The 21348-nt window shown below is 38.9% G+C and overlaps 1 protein-coding gene across 1 annotated transcript; it reads right to left on the bottom strand.

Annotated features, from left to right (window-relative positions):
- Positions 1-7164: 7164 nt before the first annotated feature.
- On the bottom strand, positions 7165-15459 carry LOC140160452 (acid-sensing ion channel 2-like). The gene is made up of 9 exons (XM_072183688.1): positions 15434-15459; positions 14594-14820; positions 12921-13261; positions 11810-11908; positions 11502-11655; positions 11053-11109; positions 10435-10585; positions 10003-10094; positions 7165-7329 (listed from the first exon to the last, which is right to left on the bottom strand). Exons 1-9 carry the CDS (start codon positions 15457-15459, stop codon positions 7211-7213), a joined length of 1266 nt encoding a protein of 421 aa, XP_072039789.1. The 3' UTR covers positions 7165-7210.
- Between the last annotated feature and the right edge of the window lie 5889 nt (positions 15460-21348).

Here is a 21348-nt window from a genome sequence, read left to right as displayed (position 1 = left end):
ACTTACATGTATATTTATTTATTCATTCAATTTTACTGCTTAAGCTAGAGGGTACCCAAATAGCAATGCTAACCTTGAACTGAACAAACCCAGGGGCGCAACAAGCGGGGTGACATGGACAGGGTGTACAGAGTCTATGGGCCCTGAGGGTTCAGGGGCCCCAAGCAAAAAGAGAAAATGAAATAAGCTCTGATTCAGGAGGTGCTAAAAGGCAGGCCTGGATTTACCTGTGCCAGGCCAGAATCTGGAGGTCACAAACTCACCGTGAGGAAGGCATGTTGTGATGTGCCCTGAGTAATTTAATTCAATTATTTAACTTTGTTTACAAGCTGAAAGTATTGGATGAGAAACCCCCTTGTACTTGCAAGAGTTGGCGTGGAAAGTCTTTTTGGGATTCCCCAAATTATTGTAAACAAAGTCAGATCTATGTTTGGAACTTGGAAATTCCCAGTTCAGTGTATTGCACCATAGGAAAACCCCCCAGGAAGTGATGTAATGAGAAAGGTTAATGTGTATAATTAACCTTGAGAAAATCCGTTAGATTGTGAAATGGAGATCATTTTGGAAGTAAATGTGATAGAATGGTCTATTAATAGATTGGGAGTATAAAATGTGAGAGCTAGAGTTTGCTGATGACAGAATGTCATGGGAGATTGTGAAACTCCACATGTTTGTGATGGTCTTCGTGCTTCAAAAAAGAAGTACAATTTAACCAGTTTATATAGTCAATAATTGAGCTATTTTAATACAGCAACGAAGGAGATTTATGAGTACACAAATGTGCTCTTCCTCATCAAAGGATTAAAATTCTTTTGTCGAATTGCTGGAGTTTGCTAGGTTTGCTATGAAAACCACACATCTGTCAAATACAGCGGAACAGTGTTAAAGAAACCTGTTCCCTGGAGAAAGAGCGATTGGTGAAAGAAACACCATTTTTGGAGAAAGCAGCGCAAGGAGATATATTTTTGGAGAAAGCAGCGCAAGAAGATAACTGATTGGAGAAAGCAGCATCATTTTCGTGTGAGGATTTCATACGCAAGGATATTTATAAACGCAAGTGTACAATGGACTTCGCTGATTTTCGCAGGACAAGTGAATAAGGATATATACATCAGTCGTCCAGAACATTGCAAGAACTCTAGGATCACCAACAAGAAGACCGCTGGTTAAGTACTGATAGAATAAAACTGTGATTGTGTGATTTTATTGTATATGCAATTGTTGTTATATGTACATGTACCAGTCATATTTAACTTTCAATTAAAGACTCAGATTTTGTTAGCTTAATCAAACAGTGTATTTGTGTTGTGCATTCGTGTGAGTTCGGGTAAAAGGTGATTTTGGCCTTGAGTCAAGTACGACTCGTAACAAAAATTGGGGCTCGTCAGGGAAATACACTGTAAAAAAATTGACATTACTTTACTGAGTCTTAAAAGTGAAAGTACAGAATGGCAGAGTTCAAAGCAGAAGAGAGTTTCTTGAAACTATAGATTGGGAGAAGTTTGATGAGTTGAAGAAGCCTGATTTATCAGCATTTGCCAAACATTATGACTTGAAAGTAAAGCAAGATACAAGAAAGCAGGCAATCAAAAATGCCTTGAGTGATGTTTTGGTCGGGAGGACATTTTGATGAGTCCATTATTGGTAGAGAAACTATAGGTAGAAACTAAAATCGGTGGGGACTCGGCAGTTAAATTGAAAGAGTTGGAAATTCATTTAGAACTGAGGAAAATAGAAATGGACCAAAAGGAAACACTGGAAATGATCAAATTAGATAGTATTAATTAATATTAACAGCATTAACGGTCAGAGCATTATAAAGCATTAATATATAAATTTTAACCAACTTGAACGTATCTGGTGTGTGTCAATCAGTAACATCAGTTTGAAAAAGACATCGACTTGTCACGTCAAAAGCTCACGTAAGTGAACAATTTATAGCTGTGTATAAAGGGATCTCGATAGAATTTCGATTCTTAGTACATGTACTTATAAACTTTTCTGATAAGCGTTTCGATCTTGTTTGAGCCCTCTCTTTAGTTTTTGATTCATCACGTGTACATGTATTTTGCTTGTCCCAAGCTACTTTGGAGTCAATCAGCTGGCCTAAACGGTTGTCGACAATGAATTGTTTGATCGGTCCATAATCGATTTATCAATAATTGATAATCTATGAATCAATACACGATAATCTAGTACTCAATAATCAATCAATGGCAGTACCTGATCAAGCCTGTTCACCTATTGCACGGTTCCGCCATATGCGAGGAGAACCTCGAACTGGCAATAGACATGAAAGGAAGTATTACGTAACTGTACGCAATGCTATATGACTGGTTCAATTCCCATTCATGTATGCTGCCAGATCGAGGCTCTCTCGCATATGGCGGAACCGTGCAATGGGTGACTAAGGCTCTATAATAAATCCAAACTCTAGCTCTCTTGGATACCTGTGTTAACTTGCTTGTGACTGAAATCCTATCGAGATTGGCAACTAATGGTTAAGTCCAGCACAGATTATACGTAGTTCCGGAGGTGTGTTCCGGTCCGATCTTCCGATGGTCAAAGTGCTTGTACCATAATCTGTACCAGTATTGCTTCAAGGACGATTAAAATGTGATGCTAGTATGCTACTGCTTCGTCGTATCTTCAGTGGACTCGACGACATTGCAACCTGATATTACTTGAAAACGTGTCTAAAACTCATATTAAATGACAAACAAACAACTTTTCAAGATCAAGACTGTCTGGGTATAATAAAGTCATAATCTCAGTAGAAAAATGGATCAGCAACTTGTCCAGAACAATTCTCTTTGCGCGTATTATAGCCATCTCAGTTGTTAATGTATTGATATTATAAAGAATAATGTACTGGATGTTTGAAAATTTGTTGTGACTGAGATTATAAAACAAATTGTCGGTGAAGCTCGTCTTTGTCTGTTGACAAAAAAACCTTATACGGGCCAGAATCGGTAAGATTTTTCTCACAAATCCGGAAAAGACAGAGACTCACAGAAAATCCTGTTTTAACCAGAAGAGAGGATTGAGGACTTTAATATTTAGATATGTATTGGTGCAGTATAAGTTAGCACTTAAGCGAATCAGCCGGGTAGCTATATCTGCTACTGATATAAAAACAAGTGATAACTTCTTCAACGTCAGGCCTGGCTTTCTACCGTGCTTTGTAAAAGCGGTGTCGTCTCGTCGGATATTTGGTTCAAGTCATTCGTATTTGGTTTTCCAGAGGTCGGCTGCTCCGACTTAGCATTAGTGGTCTCAGATGTCTGCGACTGGAGAAGATGCGTGAGGAGATCTTGTTGTTCCATTGTAGCTTTCATCAGCTCTTCATCCATCTGGTATGTCAAGTCAACGTAATGCTTAAGTTCATCGGTACTTATCTCGTTATCTTTTGACGCTTCTAAATAATATATAAACATCTGATCCAGGTACTTTCGCCTTATTCTACATTGAGCATTGTACTTCTTTCGCTTCCTGGTGGTAAACTCCGTAATGAACAATTTCTCCAGAGGATCCTGTAATGCGCCAACCGCAGCTAATGCAGCTGCAATGAATGACAGCGTCGGCGAAGCTGTTGCTCCTGCGATTGTGCTTACTACCGTAGAGGCAATCAAGCATATGGCTACGAATATCCTGTAAGAGTTTCTCACCAAACTGTCCCACCAACTCCACCAGTGGAACCACTTCTCGCTCTGGTCGAGTTTCGTTTCTATTTCTCTCCACTTCTTATACATATGTTTGGTTTTGCTTTATCCTTTTCATTAATTTCTCGAACTAGTATCCATGGATATTTGAATTCACCGAGCGAATCGTCGGTATTCGAAGGCATATCAATCGCCATATCCATAACAAAAGTATTATCTGTGAAGCTTATGGCCGAGGTACACTATTATAAAGGCTACAACTATTTTAGCTTTAATAGGTACTGGCTACAACCACAGTAGCAACTCAGTGTTCAAGTACAGCTACTTGTTACGCGTATGTGAAAGTGATATGACCGGTCGACCAGGGTGAAAGATTCAATAAGCTATTAAAGCTTATTAACGTTAAAGCACAGGAAAGCATGTTAACCCTGAACCTTAAAGCGATTTAAAAGAAAACAAGAACTGATTTAAAACAGACAATGATCGCTGACAAGTTCGACATTGAATGACGCTGATTTTAGATAAAACAAGACACCCTTCGGCTATAAGTTGAGACAGCCGTAAATGAGTCTGATCAGAGGGTGTTTCGTTTATTATTTGAAACTATGATGGGCTGGAAGGAAATAAAAGATGAAGTAGATCGTATACATTGCTCGACTAGTAGACTGCTGGTTGGAACCGAACCGGGAACCGAATGCCGAACTATACATATATATGTGAGATACATCAATGTAAAATATGATATCTTAAAGTTGACACTTAAACAGATGATTCCGTTAAGCTTCGGTAATGATATGCAGATAAATAAATGACTCCATAATAATTATACTCTTATTTATTGGAAAACAATGACCCGATTAAATAATTACAAGGGGGGGGGGACTACCTAGAAGGTTATGCAATAACGCGTTTCAATAACAGCATCTGTCAGGATTATTCATGGATTGCGAAATCCGCAGATATTGGGGAATCTTAGGGAAATCTCCAAGGCAGTGTTGCTATGTAAATAGGAATTGCCGCTTTGTTGTTTAATATCTAGTGAGAGGAAATCAACAATATTTGCTGATTTTATGTACTGTTTCATGTGATTCCAGCTAGAGCTCTCAAAGAAGGGGCTTGCAAACCAGTCATTTGTTTTGCGCAGCCAAGGTGCTACTAATCCAGCTAAAACGAGAAAGATTTGAAGTACGCCAAAAGTGCGCATTATTTCCAAAAAGGGATTTACTCTTCTGTCGACATGCTGAGGTTTGGTTTTAGGAAATAATACGTCTACCAATAAGTGGAATAGCACGAGGAGAACTGTTCCGAGTGAAGAAAGTGAGTGACTGGTGAAAGGAACGTACCTGTACAAGGATTCCATATGCAAAAGATTTCCCCACTCCAGTAAACCACTCTTTGAGGAAGTCAATTTTTTCGTAGTTGTGTGACCAGTTTAAATTTACCTCAACATTATGACAGGTGTTTCTTAGTCTAAAGTGCACTTCATAGGATCCTGAAACATGAAGTGTTAAAATATTATCCTATATATGTTTTAGTCAGCGTTATCTCCTAGATTTCAGCTGTTAATGCCTAGATATGCCCGACATAAAAAAAAAGCATTGTTCAATCATACTCTAAAGTAACATAATCAAATTTATTAATTTGTTGTGAATGTGACTGTGAGTATATATTAGTCTGCTAGTGTGTTTGTTGTGTATATTTCCCATTTAGAAGGTGTTTATTGTATTGTGTATTTGCTACCCGTAACCATGGTATATAATAACCAGGAATAGGCAATTGAAATTAATCTGTTATGTTTGAAAAAATACAGTTGAGTCCGGGGCAATTTTTTTCTGAAAAAGTAATACAAATGTTTGCGTCGATGGTTTTTTAGTCGGTCGGGTTACACCAATCAAACACTTTTTACGGCCAGGAGCGCCGACCGGTGAAAATGTCGGTTAATCCTGTACCGCCATCTTGACGTTACTGAGCAAAAATAAATAAGACTATGAACAGTGAGGCCATCATTATGTTACTACCGTAGATTTAATGAAATCATATAATAAGAAGTACGCTTATTTTAATCGTTTGCTTTACATTGTTATTATAGTATACTAAAATACTCCGATATACTGGTACTATTAAAAGGTGATTTTCTTTATACATGGAACAATTTTTAAAGATCGTAATAGTTGGTTGGATTTGGCTTTTCATGGACCATTATTTATATAATGATTTCAGTGATTTGAGTCATTGGATATTTTGTATACTATCTCATTGTATGTGAAGAACCCAAGTGATATCATTATATAAAACAAACACTGTCTGCCTATATTCATCCAAATCTTATAGTAAAATACGTCAATAGGGGGTAAAAAATCGATAACTAAAGGTTACGCATTGCTTTTTTGATCTGCGGGCTATTATATATTGGGACTCAATAGTTGCAAGTCCTCACTATGGAAGTTTCCAGCCTCAGTACTGCCGGGCTTGCAACCTTGATGTTTTTGTTGATATTGGGCCCTCAGTCCTGAATGCGTAACCTTAACTATGCGTAATTTAAACTTAAAAGCAGAGGATGTTTAAAGACATTCCCATAACCCAATGGGGTTTCTGACCCTGGTATGTCTGGCTTTTGTACACATGTGGCATAGTTGTCTATACCTTGCATTTTGATTGTGTGCAAATACCTGGTGTTTTCATCCTTTTATTTAACATTCAAAACATTGAGACTTATGAATAAAATTAATGTAGTGGGACAATATGAATGTTTCCTGTAAGAACCATTGTAGTGCATGGTGTTGTTTAACCCTAACACTGATGCTTTTTGGTATCGGAAGTCAGAGAAGATCCGAATTTTTCAAGAAGAAGAAGAATTTTTGACTTGGCACCCCCGGGATTCGAACCTTTGACCCCTCGCATGCCAAGCGAACGATCGCGGACCGGTAGCTGCTCGGGTTATTGCTGCCCGGCCAGCAATTCCGTGAGCATATCACACTTCGGGTGATTGCGTCATCGCAGACCCTGGGATGCATGCATGTTATGAATTTTTCATCGTGGTATTTTGTGGTTTTTACTGGTTTAACCCTAACACTGACCCATGCTTTTTGGTATCGAAAGTCAGAGAAGATCCGAATTTTTTCAAGAAGAAGAAGAATTTTGACTTGGCACCCCCGGGATTCGAACCTTTGACCCCTCGCATGCCAAGCGAACGATCGCGGACCGGTAGCTGCTCGGGTTATTGCTGCCCGGCCAGCAATTCCGTGAGCATATCACACTTCGGGTGATTGCGTCATCGCAGACCCTGGGATGCATGCATGTTATGAATTTTTCATCGTGGTATTTTGTGGTTTTACTGGTGTTAGGGGTAATAGCTGCTAAAAGTTGATGGGTGGCTTCAAAACTCAACCGCCGATTGACCGGTAGGTAGATCCGATTTCCATATTGTTTAAACCGGCTCTTACCGGGTAGTACCCGGATCAGCTAAGACCAAGTAACGATTTGTTCTCTACCATGTCTGCGTAATAATAGTACATCTAGATTTTGATAAAGTTGAACATTGTTGCTTATCAGTGTTGTTTAGACTTGCAGAATCGTTTCCATATCCATATCAAGTGAAAATCAAAGACTTCGACGACAGTGAGTAAGCTCATGCCGACCATTAACCCCATCGTACCACCAATGTCACCTGGATATTAAACAACACAGAATTGTTGTAAATCAGCTTTTAACGAACTGAAATCAACATTTAAAAAATGTTGGCACACCTTGACCATGTTGGAACACTTCATTGTCGTTCTGATAGTTCAGCGGCGGCGTAGCGATTTCGAAAGTGTGGGGGCAGTCAGTGGCGGATTTAGGTCATCGCGTCGCGCAGGGAAGGTGGTTGTCCTTTTTAGTTTGAAAATTCCCAAATTGTTCAAATGAAGGCAGAATTAAAGCCATTCGTCGACAAGTTCTCATTATCATTAATTGTATTGCTTTTAGGCATTAAGTGTCGGGTACGGGTAGCCAGAGCAGAAACGAAAATGGTAAATGTAAGGGATGTTAGGGGAAGAGAGAAACATTTGCAAAATGAAGGTCAAATTGAAGCCATTTGATGGACCATTTTGGCACCATAATTGCGTACAATTTTAGTTTGAAAATCCGAAAATGGGTTAAATTAAGGCCTAAATTGGAGGCCATTCGTGGTCAAATTTTCACTATTATTATATAAATTATTAAACATTATAATGTTGGATGTCAAAAGCAGAATGGGGGCACTTCGTCAAACTACGCCCTGGAAAATGTGTTGATTTTGAATTTATAGCCTTGATATCTTTGATGAAATAAACCCGGAGAAATAAATCAATGCTGCTATTCCCCTGATTACAATGTAATAGGGTACAACAATAACATCAACAACAATATCAAAAAGCAATTATTTGCAAATCAAATTTGGGAAGAATATTCAACAAGACAGACTTAACAGGCCTATAGGCCCAGGGGGCAACATCATTCTCTATATTGATCCTGTGTTGCACAAGAACACAGGGAATAATGGTGCTCAAACTATGAGGTTGTCTGCTCAATATCACATAGCACGTCAAAACAGCAACAATGCTGATGAATCCCAGCAAACACAAAACGTTTTCGACATCATTCGCAAAAGGTTATAAAAGGTTGTCAGAAAACGTTTAAATGTCGGGTTATATAAAAGGTATATTAAGAGTATAAAACGTTTTCATAACCTTTAAAAACCTTTTTTGATAATCTACTGCTCAGCAAACAAAAATGTTTTACAGAAAAGTTTAAATGTCGGGTTATATAAAGGGTATAAAAACATTTTAATAACATTCCAAAAACATTCTTGAAAACTTGATACAAAACATTCTAAACAGAATATTATTTTGGGGTTGAAAAAAATATTTTGCGAAAAATGTTTGCCCAAAATATTTTCAATAACGTTTTAAAAACGTTTTTATGACCTTTATATAACCCGACATTTAAATGTTAGTAAAAGGTTTTGAAAAAAAAATTTTTTTAAAAGAACATTTCTGTGTTTGCTGGTTTCAAATATTTTAACATGTTATTTAAGAATTGACACAATATTTGGCAAAAATTTTTGCAAAAATGGTTTACAATAACATTTTATGACAACATTTAAAAATATTGTTGTAGTGTGTTTTCATACAAAACGTTTTAAAACGTTATCATGACCTTTATATAACCCGTTAATGTTATTAAAACGTTTTTACCTAAACCAATAGCCAAAGTATAAATTATTTAAAATGTTTTTAAAACGTTTTTGTGTTTGCTGGGATGTCAAACGATGGTGGATATGTCCAGAAACGTAAGTTTTGACTGGTCTTGATGTGGTGACATTCTTGATGTTATGGATAAACTACAGATCTGAATACCTGATGAAGGGGTCATCATGCAGTTATTGTTAACTACATGTATGCACACAACACAGGGGCACTCACAATAAGCAATTGACCCGTACTGGTAGCGCTGTGTTGTAGACATAGTAGATGAACTAGTTAGCGTCATATATCAAAAAGTGTAAAAGCTATGATTTTAGTACTTGCTCTATTACTTATTCTTTTCAAAATATCTGAATTTTTAACCCGGTACAAGTTTTAATAACGGGGGGACCATACATTTATATGAGAAAGGAAATCTACATTTTATCCAAAGTCCCGTGTTAATCCAATGCACATTTTGCTTCACCGGGCCGTCCTGACTTGGTCGAATTGCAAGAGGGGTGCCACGAAACCGTAATAGGTACAAATTTAGTACTTTCTGTCAATCAAGTATGGTTTATTCTCTACATGTCAATCTTTAAATTATTAGCATAGTCCTTATAATAACGGTGGACCGCCTTGATAAGTAAATGGTAGCAAACCAGTGAAAAATACCCCAAAACTCAGTCAGTGGAGCTCCGCCCGTACATGTCAATAGCGTCATTATCGATTGGATTAGTCGACCGTAGCGAACAATTCTATTGCTTATTGGATTAATATTATCACGTGGTAAGAAATTTGCATTGCACAATCGATTACTATAATGGTTTAGTACTGCATATTTCGGTTTAATCTTCACTTCACTTCACTTTATGGCTGAAATATGGCGGAGAATTTGCCGTGGACAAAACTGCACTATGTTCTGACCTAGCCTGAGCTGCAAACACGTTTATTGGTTGTGTAAGGAGAAACTTTCCCCAGGTCAATAAACATTATTGTTTGATTCTTCTCCATTTCTGGGGTAGAGCGGGCGGTTGGAATATTATAATATATTTAGTTAGCTTTTTAATAGCCTGAATATGTAATGTAATTATGATATTTAACTACACGCTCAATCACTTCAGGATTTGACTCACTTATCAAACTCGTCGATGGATAGGCTTCTATTTGCTTGACGCTGTTAAAGCTTAATTCTTCGAAGAATATGCGGAGGTCCAGATAATTTTTTCTGATGGACGTAAAGAATAAAGACAACATATCCCAAACTGAGTTTTCTGCTACTTTGATTCTCACAAACATGACAAATTAAATTAATAGGCAGTTTTTTGTTTAATATGCTTAATCTTAAAAATTCAAACATGAATATGATACAACGAAAAGTATAAAATAATAGGGATTCTATTCAAAAAATAGTAGAAACTATAGTGCATATTTTTCAGAATTCAAGTGTAATGAACATAATTCATCATTTTTCAATCCATGTATAATTTATGACGATATGTAATTAATTTCTAAATATATTTATTTCCTTTATTTTTTTTTCATATTGTTGGGTTAGAAACAAATACCTGATAAAATCTTCTGACTGGTTAAAGATGGCAGTGATTTGACTCATGACATGTTCATTTGGAAAATACGCAATCGAAGTCCGAGCCCCATAGCTTTCTGAGCTGCACGACTCGGTACAGTCACATTTGATTTCCTCCTCAACAAACTTTGCTGTGAAATTAATTAGTAAACAAAACTGGATTACATCTTGCGCATGGTGCGAGAGAAGTGCCGTTTACATACTCACTACTGAGTGATAACCAGCGATCGAGCGGAAGGGGGGGGGGGGGGGGTGTTTTAGCGTGTGTAAGAAGGGTTTCAAAATACTTCGATGGTTCTGTAAGGAACCCAAAAAATTTATGTAAAGGCCGAAATGGTTCTAATATTGATTAAAGAACCCTTTAAAAAACCTAAAAGGGTTTTTTTTTCTGGAGGGTTCAAGTTCCACATAGAGGGGGAAGAGGGTTCTTTAAGGCTTTTTAATACATAATTTGCTGGGAGTATCACCGTATGGGCAAGATTTCTATTACGTTTGTAGGCATATTTTTAAGGGTGAAGGTTTCATTTTAGTTCAAAACCTGATACCTTGATGCCAATGAATGAAAGTGGAAATAATGAATGCAAAGCCTATAACAAACCTTCATAGATATATATACATTCTACCAATTCTTTGGGACTACAGTAGGGTGCATCTCCTGAAAAACAAAATTGTATGATGGTTAAATCATCATCATCATCATCATCATCATCATCATCATCATCATCATCATCATCATCATCATCATCACACATCATCATCATCATCATCATCATCATCGTTAACAAAGACAACATCATAAATAAGTAAATAACTTTTACTCATAGTTAGTCCACCCAAAGCATTTGAACGTGTCGCCTGACGATTGTCTTTAGGCATGAAACTCTGAGTAACGAATTCTGGAAGGTCTGTTCTTTGAATTTATAAATAAATAAATAAATAAATAAATAAATAAATAAATAAATAAATAAATAAATAAATAAATAAATAAATAAATAAATAAATAAATAAATAAATAAATTAATTAATTAATAATAACTTTAATTTCACCTGGGTAGCGATAATCTCTGCAACCACACTTGTCAACAACGTAATCAACTCGGCATTCCTGCTGACACAATGGTACAGTATAACTGTCTGAATATTTCAGCGGGTTAAGGTCCACCTGCCTGCAATCCGTATAGGGAGGTGGCTTATTTACCACCTTAATTAAAAACAAAATACAAACGAGTGTCACTTTGTTATTTTCTTTTGATTAAATCTGTAATAAACATAACGAGTTGTGTTGCTTTTTGGGGGTTTGTGGGGTGGGTGTGAGGGTGAGGGTGCGGTTGGGTATCCTTTAAGTTAACATATACCTTTGTATAGGTGACGGTTACTGATGTTTCAAATCCTGGCGATATTGAAAACCCGAGCTCTTTTAATACAGGACGCACTCCTTGAGGGTGTAGTAACACCTGTCAATTGGAAATGTCAATGAGTATTATATCCTGGTTCTATTTTGGAAATATGTGCTTATTTACGGATCAAGCGGAAAGTTCGCGTAAAAGATGGCAACCAAATTATTTTTGTTAATTCGGGTATGCTGAATTCAAACATTTTGTCTGCCAAGCCATATTGGAACCCCGTGACTCTAAAAAAGACCTCACAAACTCCCTACATGATTACACCGGGGGTAAAAATTAAAAAATACTCAAAATTCACTGAAAAACATGTTAAATTATTCGTCTGGGTCTAAGGATCACAAAATGTAACATATTTGCAGTAGGACATTATAGTTACCAAATTATGAGGCTCAACAGGTCCAAGGTCAATTTGCATGTTAAACAGGAATATGGGCGCAAAGTATTCCTCAAGTTCAAGGGATTCAGGAAAAGAAAGTTCAGACTATTTGCTATGTCAAGTTTAGAAGATACATTGAATCCTATGGATCCTACATATCTTTTGACTCTTTGCTGTGTAACATGCTAACTAGATATCGCAGACTAGTGCAAACTATTCTTTTTCTAAAACCTCTCAGCTGGACGAACAATTTGCCTCAATTTTTACGAAAATCGGAGCAACTTTGACTTTTGACCCACACAACAAGCAAATCGACCTGTGCCCCACAGGTCGTACACGCACAAACATTACATTCTGGGATACGTGGGGTCAGACGCATATATTTTGACATGTTTAAAATGTTTTTGGAATAAAATTAATTTTTGCCCCTATTCGATCCTATGGGGTCATTTGGGGATCTTTTTGAGGTTCACGGCTCAAAATATTGCTTGACAGACAACAGATTCGAGTTTAGCATACCCAAATTAACAAAAATGAGTTAGTTGCCAACTTTTATGCAAGGAACACGATTTTTCCAAAATAGAACCAGTCTATTATGCTTTTGAAGCCCTACCAAATAGTACCAAAAGTTAATTAAAGTAGCCTAATCATTCTATGATACGATCTTAAAATCCCTTAATGTAATACCTTGAATCCTGCAGCAGAACTTTCCCCACTAACATACTCATGCTGCTGGACATCCATTCTTAAGAAGAGACCATTTTGCCTCCCAGGCTGATTAATTTTCAGGATTTCACTTTTATTTTTAGGATCATTAAACGTCCAGCAGACTCCCCAATCCGTCAAACTAGTGGTGAAGTTACTCGCGTCGCAAGGTTCCACTCCGCGCCATTTACACTCGAATACAGTGTCGTTTAGTTGATGTGCAAGATAACCCACTGTATTGACGAATTCATCTCTGGCGGACGAATTGCTTCCAAGATATTCCTCATAAATAGTCCAATTGATTGATTCGCCGCCGTATTGAGCTAAAATAGAAAGAAACTCAATATAATCTAAATACATAACAGGTTAAAATGGCCAAATTTAAGTTGTTCAAAACCCACATACAGGTGTCAACATGGGGGGGGTGATTTTATGGACCATCCCCCTAGCAAAATATTGGGAGTTTATCTCCGGGATCTACGCCAACGTTGGAGAATGTGTTCATGATTTTGAGTTTATTGCTGATTGCAAATTCGACGACCTTGTCTCCTCTGTCGTTTCTTGTTCCTAACCCAAATGTCCCCATTACGTCTTTTCTCTATTTTGTCCTAATCCTACATTGGCCTTGAAGTCTCCTTTTACAATGTTGTAGTGGGTCTTTGATGTTGTCAGCAGTTTGGCTATTTCTTCATTAAATTAATTCACCTCTTCGGTTTCGTGTGCTGTTGTAGAAGCATACACTTGTAGTTGTATTATCTCCATGCTGTATTTCTTATTTAGCTTCAGTGTGACCTGTGCCAATCTCTTTATGATACCTCATACATGCTTTGACCATTTCCCGAGGATCATGAATCCAACTCCTGCCATGTCTTTGTTGTCTAAACCTATAATGATAGAACTGATGTCCGCTCCTGAACTTCATGAATTGTTCACCTCGCCTTCCGAATTCTCTAAGTCCTATTATGTCCCAATAATTGTCTCTTTCTAGTGTCAGTAATCGGTCGCCTCCTAGTAGTGATTTAATCCGGGGATTTAATGTTGTATGTGGCAACTCTTTGATCCCAATGATGGCTTATATGAACGCATGGATTCTTACCACACCCCTGTTCATTGACAGGTCGGGATGCGATATTGGTCCAGAACTGCAGGCCATTGTCTTTCAGGCGTACTCATCATGCTGGTTGTAAGCCCGGGTTGTAAGCGTACTCCACCACGCTGGCCTTGTGCGGGTTCGAAGGGAGATTTTTACTTCAGAGATCTTTCTCCTAGACTAACTGCATTACAGGCTATGTTTATCCCATCATACCACGGGTATGGCTAGGCTCTATTCCCTTAAGTCGGATGTTGTTTTTCACTGACAGGAATCCAGACTCCCTCCTCACCTACATGTACAGCTGATGTAGGTGGGTCAGACTGAAATCACTAATAGGCTCCGACTCTGATATAATAATGATGTCCAGTAGTCGGTGGAATTTGACTTTCTCGTCCGCCAAGGTAATGAACAATATCTAACTGGGTGTAGATTGCAAAAGCAACCTGACTTACTCCAAGGATATAAAGATACAGAGTTCAGCATTTAATACCCAAAACACAAAGCAAAACTGATCATTGTTGGATTATTAAAGGTGTTCTTGTACTATATAATGTAGACATACCTCCAATTCCATAAAGAGCATTGCTGAGCGATAAAACTATTGGAGAAGCCGTTGACTTCCGAACCTGGTTGTAGTTGCATATTGTGACTGCGGGAAAGTGTAAATCAGGTACATACGTAACCCCTACAACGGTGTTGACTTCATAAGCATAATATCGTAGGAAACTGTTGACGACATTAAAGCCAAGGTATGAGTCCGCGGCAAGAATTAGTACAGCCCAAAATAATCTGAAAACGAGAAAAAAAGTTACGACGTTTAAGTACTTAGCACAAAATAAGCACTCACCCCAACCAACCCACACAACAGCCTACATACATCCCAACACCAAAACACAAAACACACATCGACCTTTGCAGAACTTAAACCCCATTGAAAGCTATTAAACCAAGCACACCACTCTTCGTCATAGATAAATTCGCCCAGTCATATTTCCCAAATATGAAATTAAAAAAAGAAGTGAATTTCAGTTTGGCAGAGGTGGGCCTCGAACCCACGCCGCAGCTGTATACAGAATCTCCAAGTCCAGCGCGCTAATCCATTGGACCACATGAGTTGTTGGCAGCCATGTTGAATTTTAAACATATATATACGTTATAGGCAGGGTTGCCAAAAGATTTCAGCCCAAATCGCGGGTCAAATAATCGAAAAGTCGCCCAATTTTTACCAAAACCATTGGTTTCTATGGGGCAGGAAACTATCGGAAGTCGCGGGAGCCAATGTTGAAAAGTCGCTCAAATTGGTTTCTATGGGACAGGAAATTGTCAAAAGTCGCGGGGAAAATCTTTAAAAGTCGCCCAATTGGGCTACCAAATCGCGGGTTTGGCAATAGGCAACTCCAACATTTCTCGGATAAGGGGTCCTTTCATCTTTTCTGTTTCGGTTTCCGGTTTCGGTTTCGGATCTCATTTTTATTTTGAAGTGTTAGAATGGTACGTGTGAACAATCCTTTTATTCTAGCCTTTTGTTGACTACAGAAAAGTTGAACGAAGATAACTTCTGTTTCGGTTTCGGGAGTTATGTTAATTTCTGGCAGGAAAAAACGTGAGATGAGAGGGTTGATGCTAATCTAGACAAAAGAAGTGTCTAAATTTTACGGTCGTAAATTCGCGATAAATTGTACTGCTTCGATTGACTTGCGTTGGGTGTATAGGTACTCCAGCCTAAGCGGGAGTAGATTGTGAAAATTGCCCAACGTAGAAATATATACATTAACACGAGTAATCAGTGTTGCCAAGAATTACGTACTTGTTCGTGCAATCGCGCAAAAATCGGTTATATTATGATTATGTAGCGATTAAACGGGGAATTGTTTTCGTCCCAAATACACCTTAAAACTTGGTAATATGCAACACCAGAGAAGTGCGTTGAAGTGAAACTAATAGGATTTCTTTCATTGGAATTGGTAATCTGATAATTGCTTCAGGCAAAATTGCCAGACTCCAAATCTATTTTAAATGTATATTATATGAGAGAGTGGGGATGCTAGACGAGGAGATGATCTGGTGGAGGGGAGGGGAGGGGAGGAGGGGAGGGGAGGAGGAGAGAGAGGAGAGGAGAGGAGAGGAGAGGAGAGGAGAGAGAGGAGAGGAGAGGAGAGGAGAGGAGAGGAGAGGAGAGGAGAGGAGAGGAGAGGAGGGAGATCGAGAGAAGAGAGGGGGCGAGCAGAGCAGGGAGGAGTTTATTCCGTTTATTTTGATTTTTCCACGTTGATCATAGGCCTACTGCTAAAACAGTGAGAGGGGGGAGAAGGGTAAATGAAATACAACATCCAATATAATTCAGATATCCACATAATTCAAAAGATGGCACAGGTGAGAGTTGGGGAGGGGGGAGAGACAGACAGACTAGAAAGAGAAGAAAGCGAGAGGAGAAGAGGCAGGGGTCCTTTTTTTTTTTTTTAAAGGTGAACCTCATTGAAAATAAAGTTATATATCAATGGAAAGCTTATGATGTCAGGAATCAGAAAAGAATATTTTTTATTTGCATAGCGTACCAGGCTAGACATAATCTCCATGCAAAGATTGGGATATTGGCACCCCCCCCTAAATTACAAAACGAAACCGTTCAAATTGGGCGCTTTCGTTGATGACGTCAGCCCAGGGACACACAGTTACTTCCGGGTTTGATTGTAAACACAATGTCCGTGTATTACTGTGGCATGCATCGGGCCAATGCACGAATTCAGTCATTGTCAACTTACTTTACATGAAAAATATCTTCAATAAAATAAGAATAACATGAAGGAAATATCATGATCAAATTAAGAATGAAGTTCCTGAATAAAGTGTGTGGATTTAAAAATGGGAAAAGTGCTGGCCGGGGTGATTTGGGATAGGCCAAGCCATCCACGATATGCATAGGGAATATTACAGTAAAGCACGAAGAGCGAAGATTCGCCGAAGAACCGGAATGAAAACAGATTACAAAAAAATAACTGCTAGTGCTACCAGTACAGATCGTCACACCAAGTTGAGATGAACTTATCACAATGAGAAAATGAAGGAATAGAATAAGGTACATGTACAGGATTTTTTAATTATTTCTTAGCTTTACAACCAGTCATGGCTAGTCCTTCAAGGAGGACCACGCTCCATTTAGTACGATAGTCCACGCCGTCAGGCGTGGGTCCTTCTACATTCGACAAATCCTTCCCGGAAAGTCGGGGGAAATGTCAAACTGATTAACCACGCCTGCTGACAGCTACTAATGATATTCAGCCAATCCGATCGACTGAATATCATCAATAGCTGTCAGTAGGTGTGGCTTGCCTACCTGCTACCAGAACACTAGCTTCCAGCTTGGGATTGACACCAGTATTGCGTAACAAAATTGATTATTAATCCTCTTCAGTTGCATATGTGTTAATGCTATTATAATACTCGGTTTTCTTCTTACCCTCAGTTCACTGACCTGTAGGTAGCACACAATCAGTTCCTTTTGTCATCACTACATTTAATATTGTCCTGGTTAACGATTCGTTGCTATTTTTGTAGAGGTTGTGCTTGAAATTATTGATTGGCTACAAACAAAGGATTTGAACCGATGTTCTTCACCGTAATCATTGGGCAGTGCAGTCCATTCGATCAAATGTTGTCATCAACCTATTTGATCGTAGTGCATTTGTTATGTGTGTGAGACGAAGTGTCTCGGTAGATTGCAATCATGCTTTTGTTGAATGGATTTGAGTAGTCCGCCATATTTACGGTATGATACGTCATATGCACAACCTCTATTAATTGTGACTAGGCGGTTACCCGTATTTGGCGGTTCTCGGCTGTCACGATTACATTGTACCTGGCTGATGGTGACTGTACTCAAGTTTTATGCCCATAGGACAGTTTTTACTAATTTGACCTCAGATGACCCCTTGTGACCTCGAAATGACCGTCCAAAATTGGGCTCTAAATGTTGACTGTACCCACCACGTTTCATGCCCATACGACAGTTTTTAATAATTTGACCTTGGATGACCCAGATGACCCCAAAATTACCGTCCAAAAATTTGACTCTAACAGTTAACTGTACCCACCAAGTTTCAAGCCCATACAACATGTTTTACTAATTTGACCTCAGATGACCCCTGGGTGACCCCGGATGACCCAAAAATGACCGTCCAAAAATTTGACTCTAAAAGTTGACTGTACCCACCAAGTTTCATGCCCAGACGACAGTTGTTACTAATTTGACCTCAGATGACCCCTGGATGACCTCGGGTGATCTTGGCCCACTAACCGAAACAAACTTGTTCTGTCTGAGGTCCAGATGCACCCACCCACCAAGTTTGAGGAACGTGCGACCCCTAGTCTCCGAGAAAATAGGCGTAAAACAGTTTTTACTAATTTGACCTCAGATGACCCCTGGGTGACCTTGACCCACTAACCAATACAAACTTGTTCCGTCTTAGGTCAAGATGCACCTACCCACCAAGTTGCATGCCCATATGACAGTTTTTACTAATTTTACCCCTATATGACCTCTGGTGACCTTGACGCACTAACCAATACAAACTTGTTCTGTCCCGGGCAAGACGCACCCACCCGTCAAGTTTGAGGAACGTGCGACCCCCAGTCTCCGAGAAAAACAGTTTTTACTAATTTGACCCCTGGATGACCTTGGGTGACCTTGGGTGACCTTGACCCACTAACCAATACAAACTTGTTCTGTATGGGGTCAAGCTACACCCACCCACCAAGTTTGAGGAACGTTCGACCCCTAGTCTCCGAGAAAATAGGCGGAAAACAGTTTTTACTAATTTGACCTCAGATGACCCCTGGGTGATCTTGACCCACTAACCAATACAAACTTGTTCCGTCTTAGGTCAAGATGCACCTACCCACCAAGTTGCATGCCCATATGACAGTTTTTACTAATTTGACCCCTATATGACCTCTGGTGTCCTTGACCCACTAACCAATACAAACTTGTTCTGTCCCGGGTCAAGACGCACCCACCCGTCAAGTTTGAGGAACGTGCGACCCCCAGTCTCCGAGAAAAACAGTTTTTACTAATTTGACCCCTGGATGACCTTGGGTGACCTTGACCCACTAACCAATACAAACTTGTTCTGTATGGGGTCAAGCTACACCCACCCACCAAGTTTGAGGAACGTGCGACCCCTAGTCTCCGAGAAAATAGGCGGACAGACACACAGACAGATAGATAGACAGACAGACAGATAGACGATGCGTATTATTATATAAAGTTGGCCTATTCGTTTAACATGTTTAAGAAAAATATAGAATTGGAGGACACACGCTTCATAAAAACTTTGGGTTTCACTCATTTATATACTTTAAGGGGGTATAATACCATGATTTTCATCCCAATGACATAGTTCAATAACCTCAATTAAATACTCAATAGTGCAAATTTGACCTCAAGTTGCAGAGTATGAGTTTTTGTACCCATGTTTTCAAAGGTCATTCAAAGAATATACAAATGTATTGGGGTTAAAGAATTGTACCCTTATTAGATGAGCATGTTGTGGATCCTAGTGTAAGACCATGAAGACCTACCAATTGAGAGACTGATTATAAATTGAGTGGTTGCTTGACTCGATTACTTAATTGATTGATATTTTAACACTAAGATACGGTATATACATTAAGGGGCTGTGCAATAATTATGAGCCCTGGGGGAGGGGGGGGGCAAGACATTTTTGGCGAGCCGAAGGGGGGGCAAGCAATTTTGGCAAGCTGAGAGGGGGGCAAGCGATTTGTGGCACACATTCTTGGGGCGCCTTTTAAATAAATCGCTCTAAAAAGGCTTAGGAAAACCGTACAGAAATGCTTAAAATGTGCACATTTTCCAGCTCGCTGCACTCGCAGTTTGCAAATTGGGATCCAAAAATTTGGCATGTTCAAGGGGGGGCAAAGAATTTTAGCGGTCCGAGAGGGGGGCAAGCAATTTTTGGCGGACCGAGAGGGGGGGCAAGCGATTTTTGGCGAGCCGTTTGGAAATTTTACCCCCCGGTTGCTCATAATTATTGCACAGCCCCTAATTACGAGACTACAATGTAATTTGTTAATAATCATAATGATCGATTGATCAAACGAATGATTATCAATTGATGCTTGTTGAGTAGTTTCATGCTTGACTGACTATTAATTCTATGAAGTTATTGTGATTCTATTTATATAATTATATTATATTGATTGATAGGATGACCATATCAATTAAATGATTAATCAATCAATTCATTAAATGATTCTGATTGTTTTCTTGATTGTTTGTTGAATACTTTATTGGTTGGTTGAATGAATCAACGATTGAGTGATTAATCTAAGAATCCCTTGAACTTGAAGAACAGTTTGCAACCATTTTTCGAAAATCGAAGTAACGTTTTATTTTTCACCCCTAGCATGCAAATTGACCTTGGACCTGTCGAGCCTAAAAACTAGGTAACTAATGTATGTGTCCTACGTGCAAATAGGTTACACTGTGATCCTTAGACCCAGGCAATAATTTGACATGTTTTTAGTGAATTTGGTTTAATTTTTGCCTCCTATATGACTATGAGTATGTAGGGTGTTTGAGGGTCTTTTTTGAGGGTCACGGAGTTCCAACTTGCCGCTTGATGCTTATAAGCACATTTCCAAAATAGAACCAGACTAATATAATAACACTGAATTTACAAAATAAATCAATATGATATCACGATTTAGGCCTACACTGGTCTATCGAAACCCAGCTACTTCAAAAGTGTGAAGTGTTTTGATCCATGCAATCTCAAAGTCAATCGATTGAGATGACTAGCGTACTAGTCCCAGTTACATAACAGATGCAGTTAAATGATGGGGCGGGGTTTTCAACCATATTTGGAGTTATTACGTTGTCATTAACTGAGTTGGTTCAGGTCACTGCTTATATGTAATTCGAGTGCGCTGCTGGGGGTAGAGCACGAAGTTATAAGGACCAACGCCTGACGGCGTTGATTATAGTGCTAAATATTGCGTTGGTCCTGTATGGACTAGTCATGGCCGGTCATGTATGATAGGCGAACTCGTATAGATACATACGGGATGAGCTCAGTGACTGACTGAGTCTCACTACGCCGAGTGTTCAGTATCCGCGACTGTACTGAACTTGCAGACAAAATGACCGATTTGATATTCACATTCTGATATTTCCAACTTATTGCTACTTCATCAGCAAAATTTATTCCTGTAAATGTTCCAAATATAAGGGAACGATTGATCAAATCTGCTGAAACACCCCATGAAACACGGAGGACGAAGCCCCGAAGCGAGTCGCTG

This window comes from Amphiura filiformis, chromosome 9 (genome assembly GCF_039555335.1).
Source record: "Amphiura filiformis chromosome 9, Afil_fr2py, whole genome shotgun sequence".
Taxonomy (NCBI): Eukaryota; Metazoa; Echinodermata; class Ophiuroidea; order Amphilepidida; family Amphiuridae; genus Amphiura; species Amphiura filiformis.
This window is presented reverse-complemented; position numbering and strand designations above follow the sequence as displayed.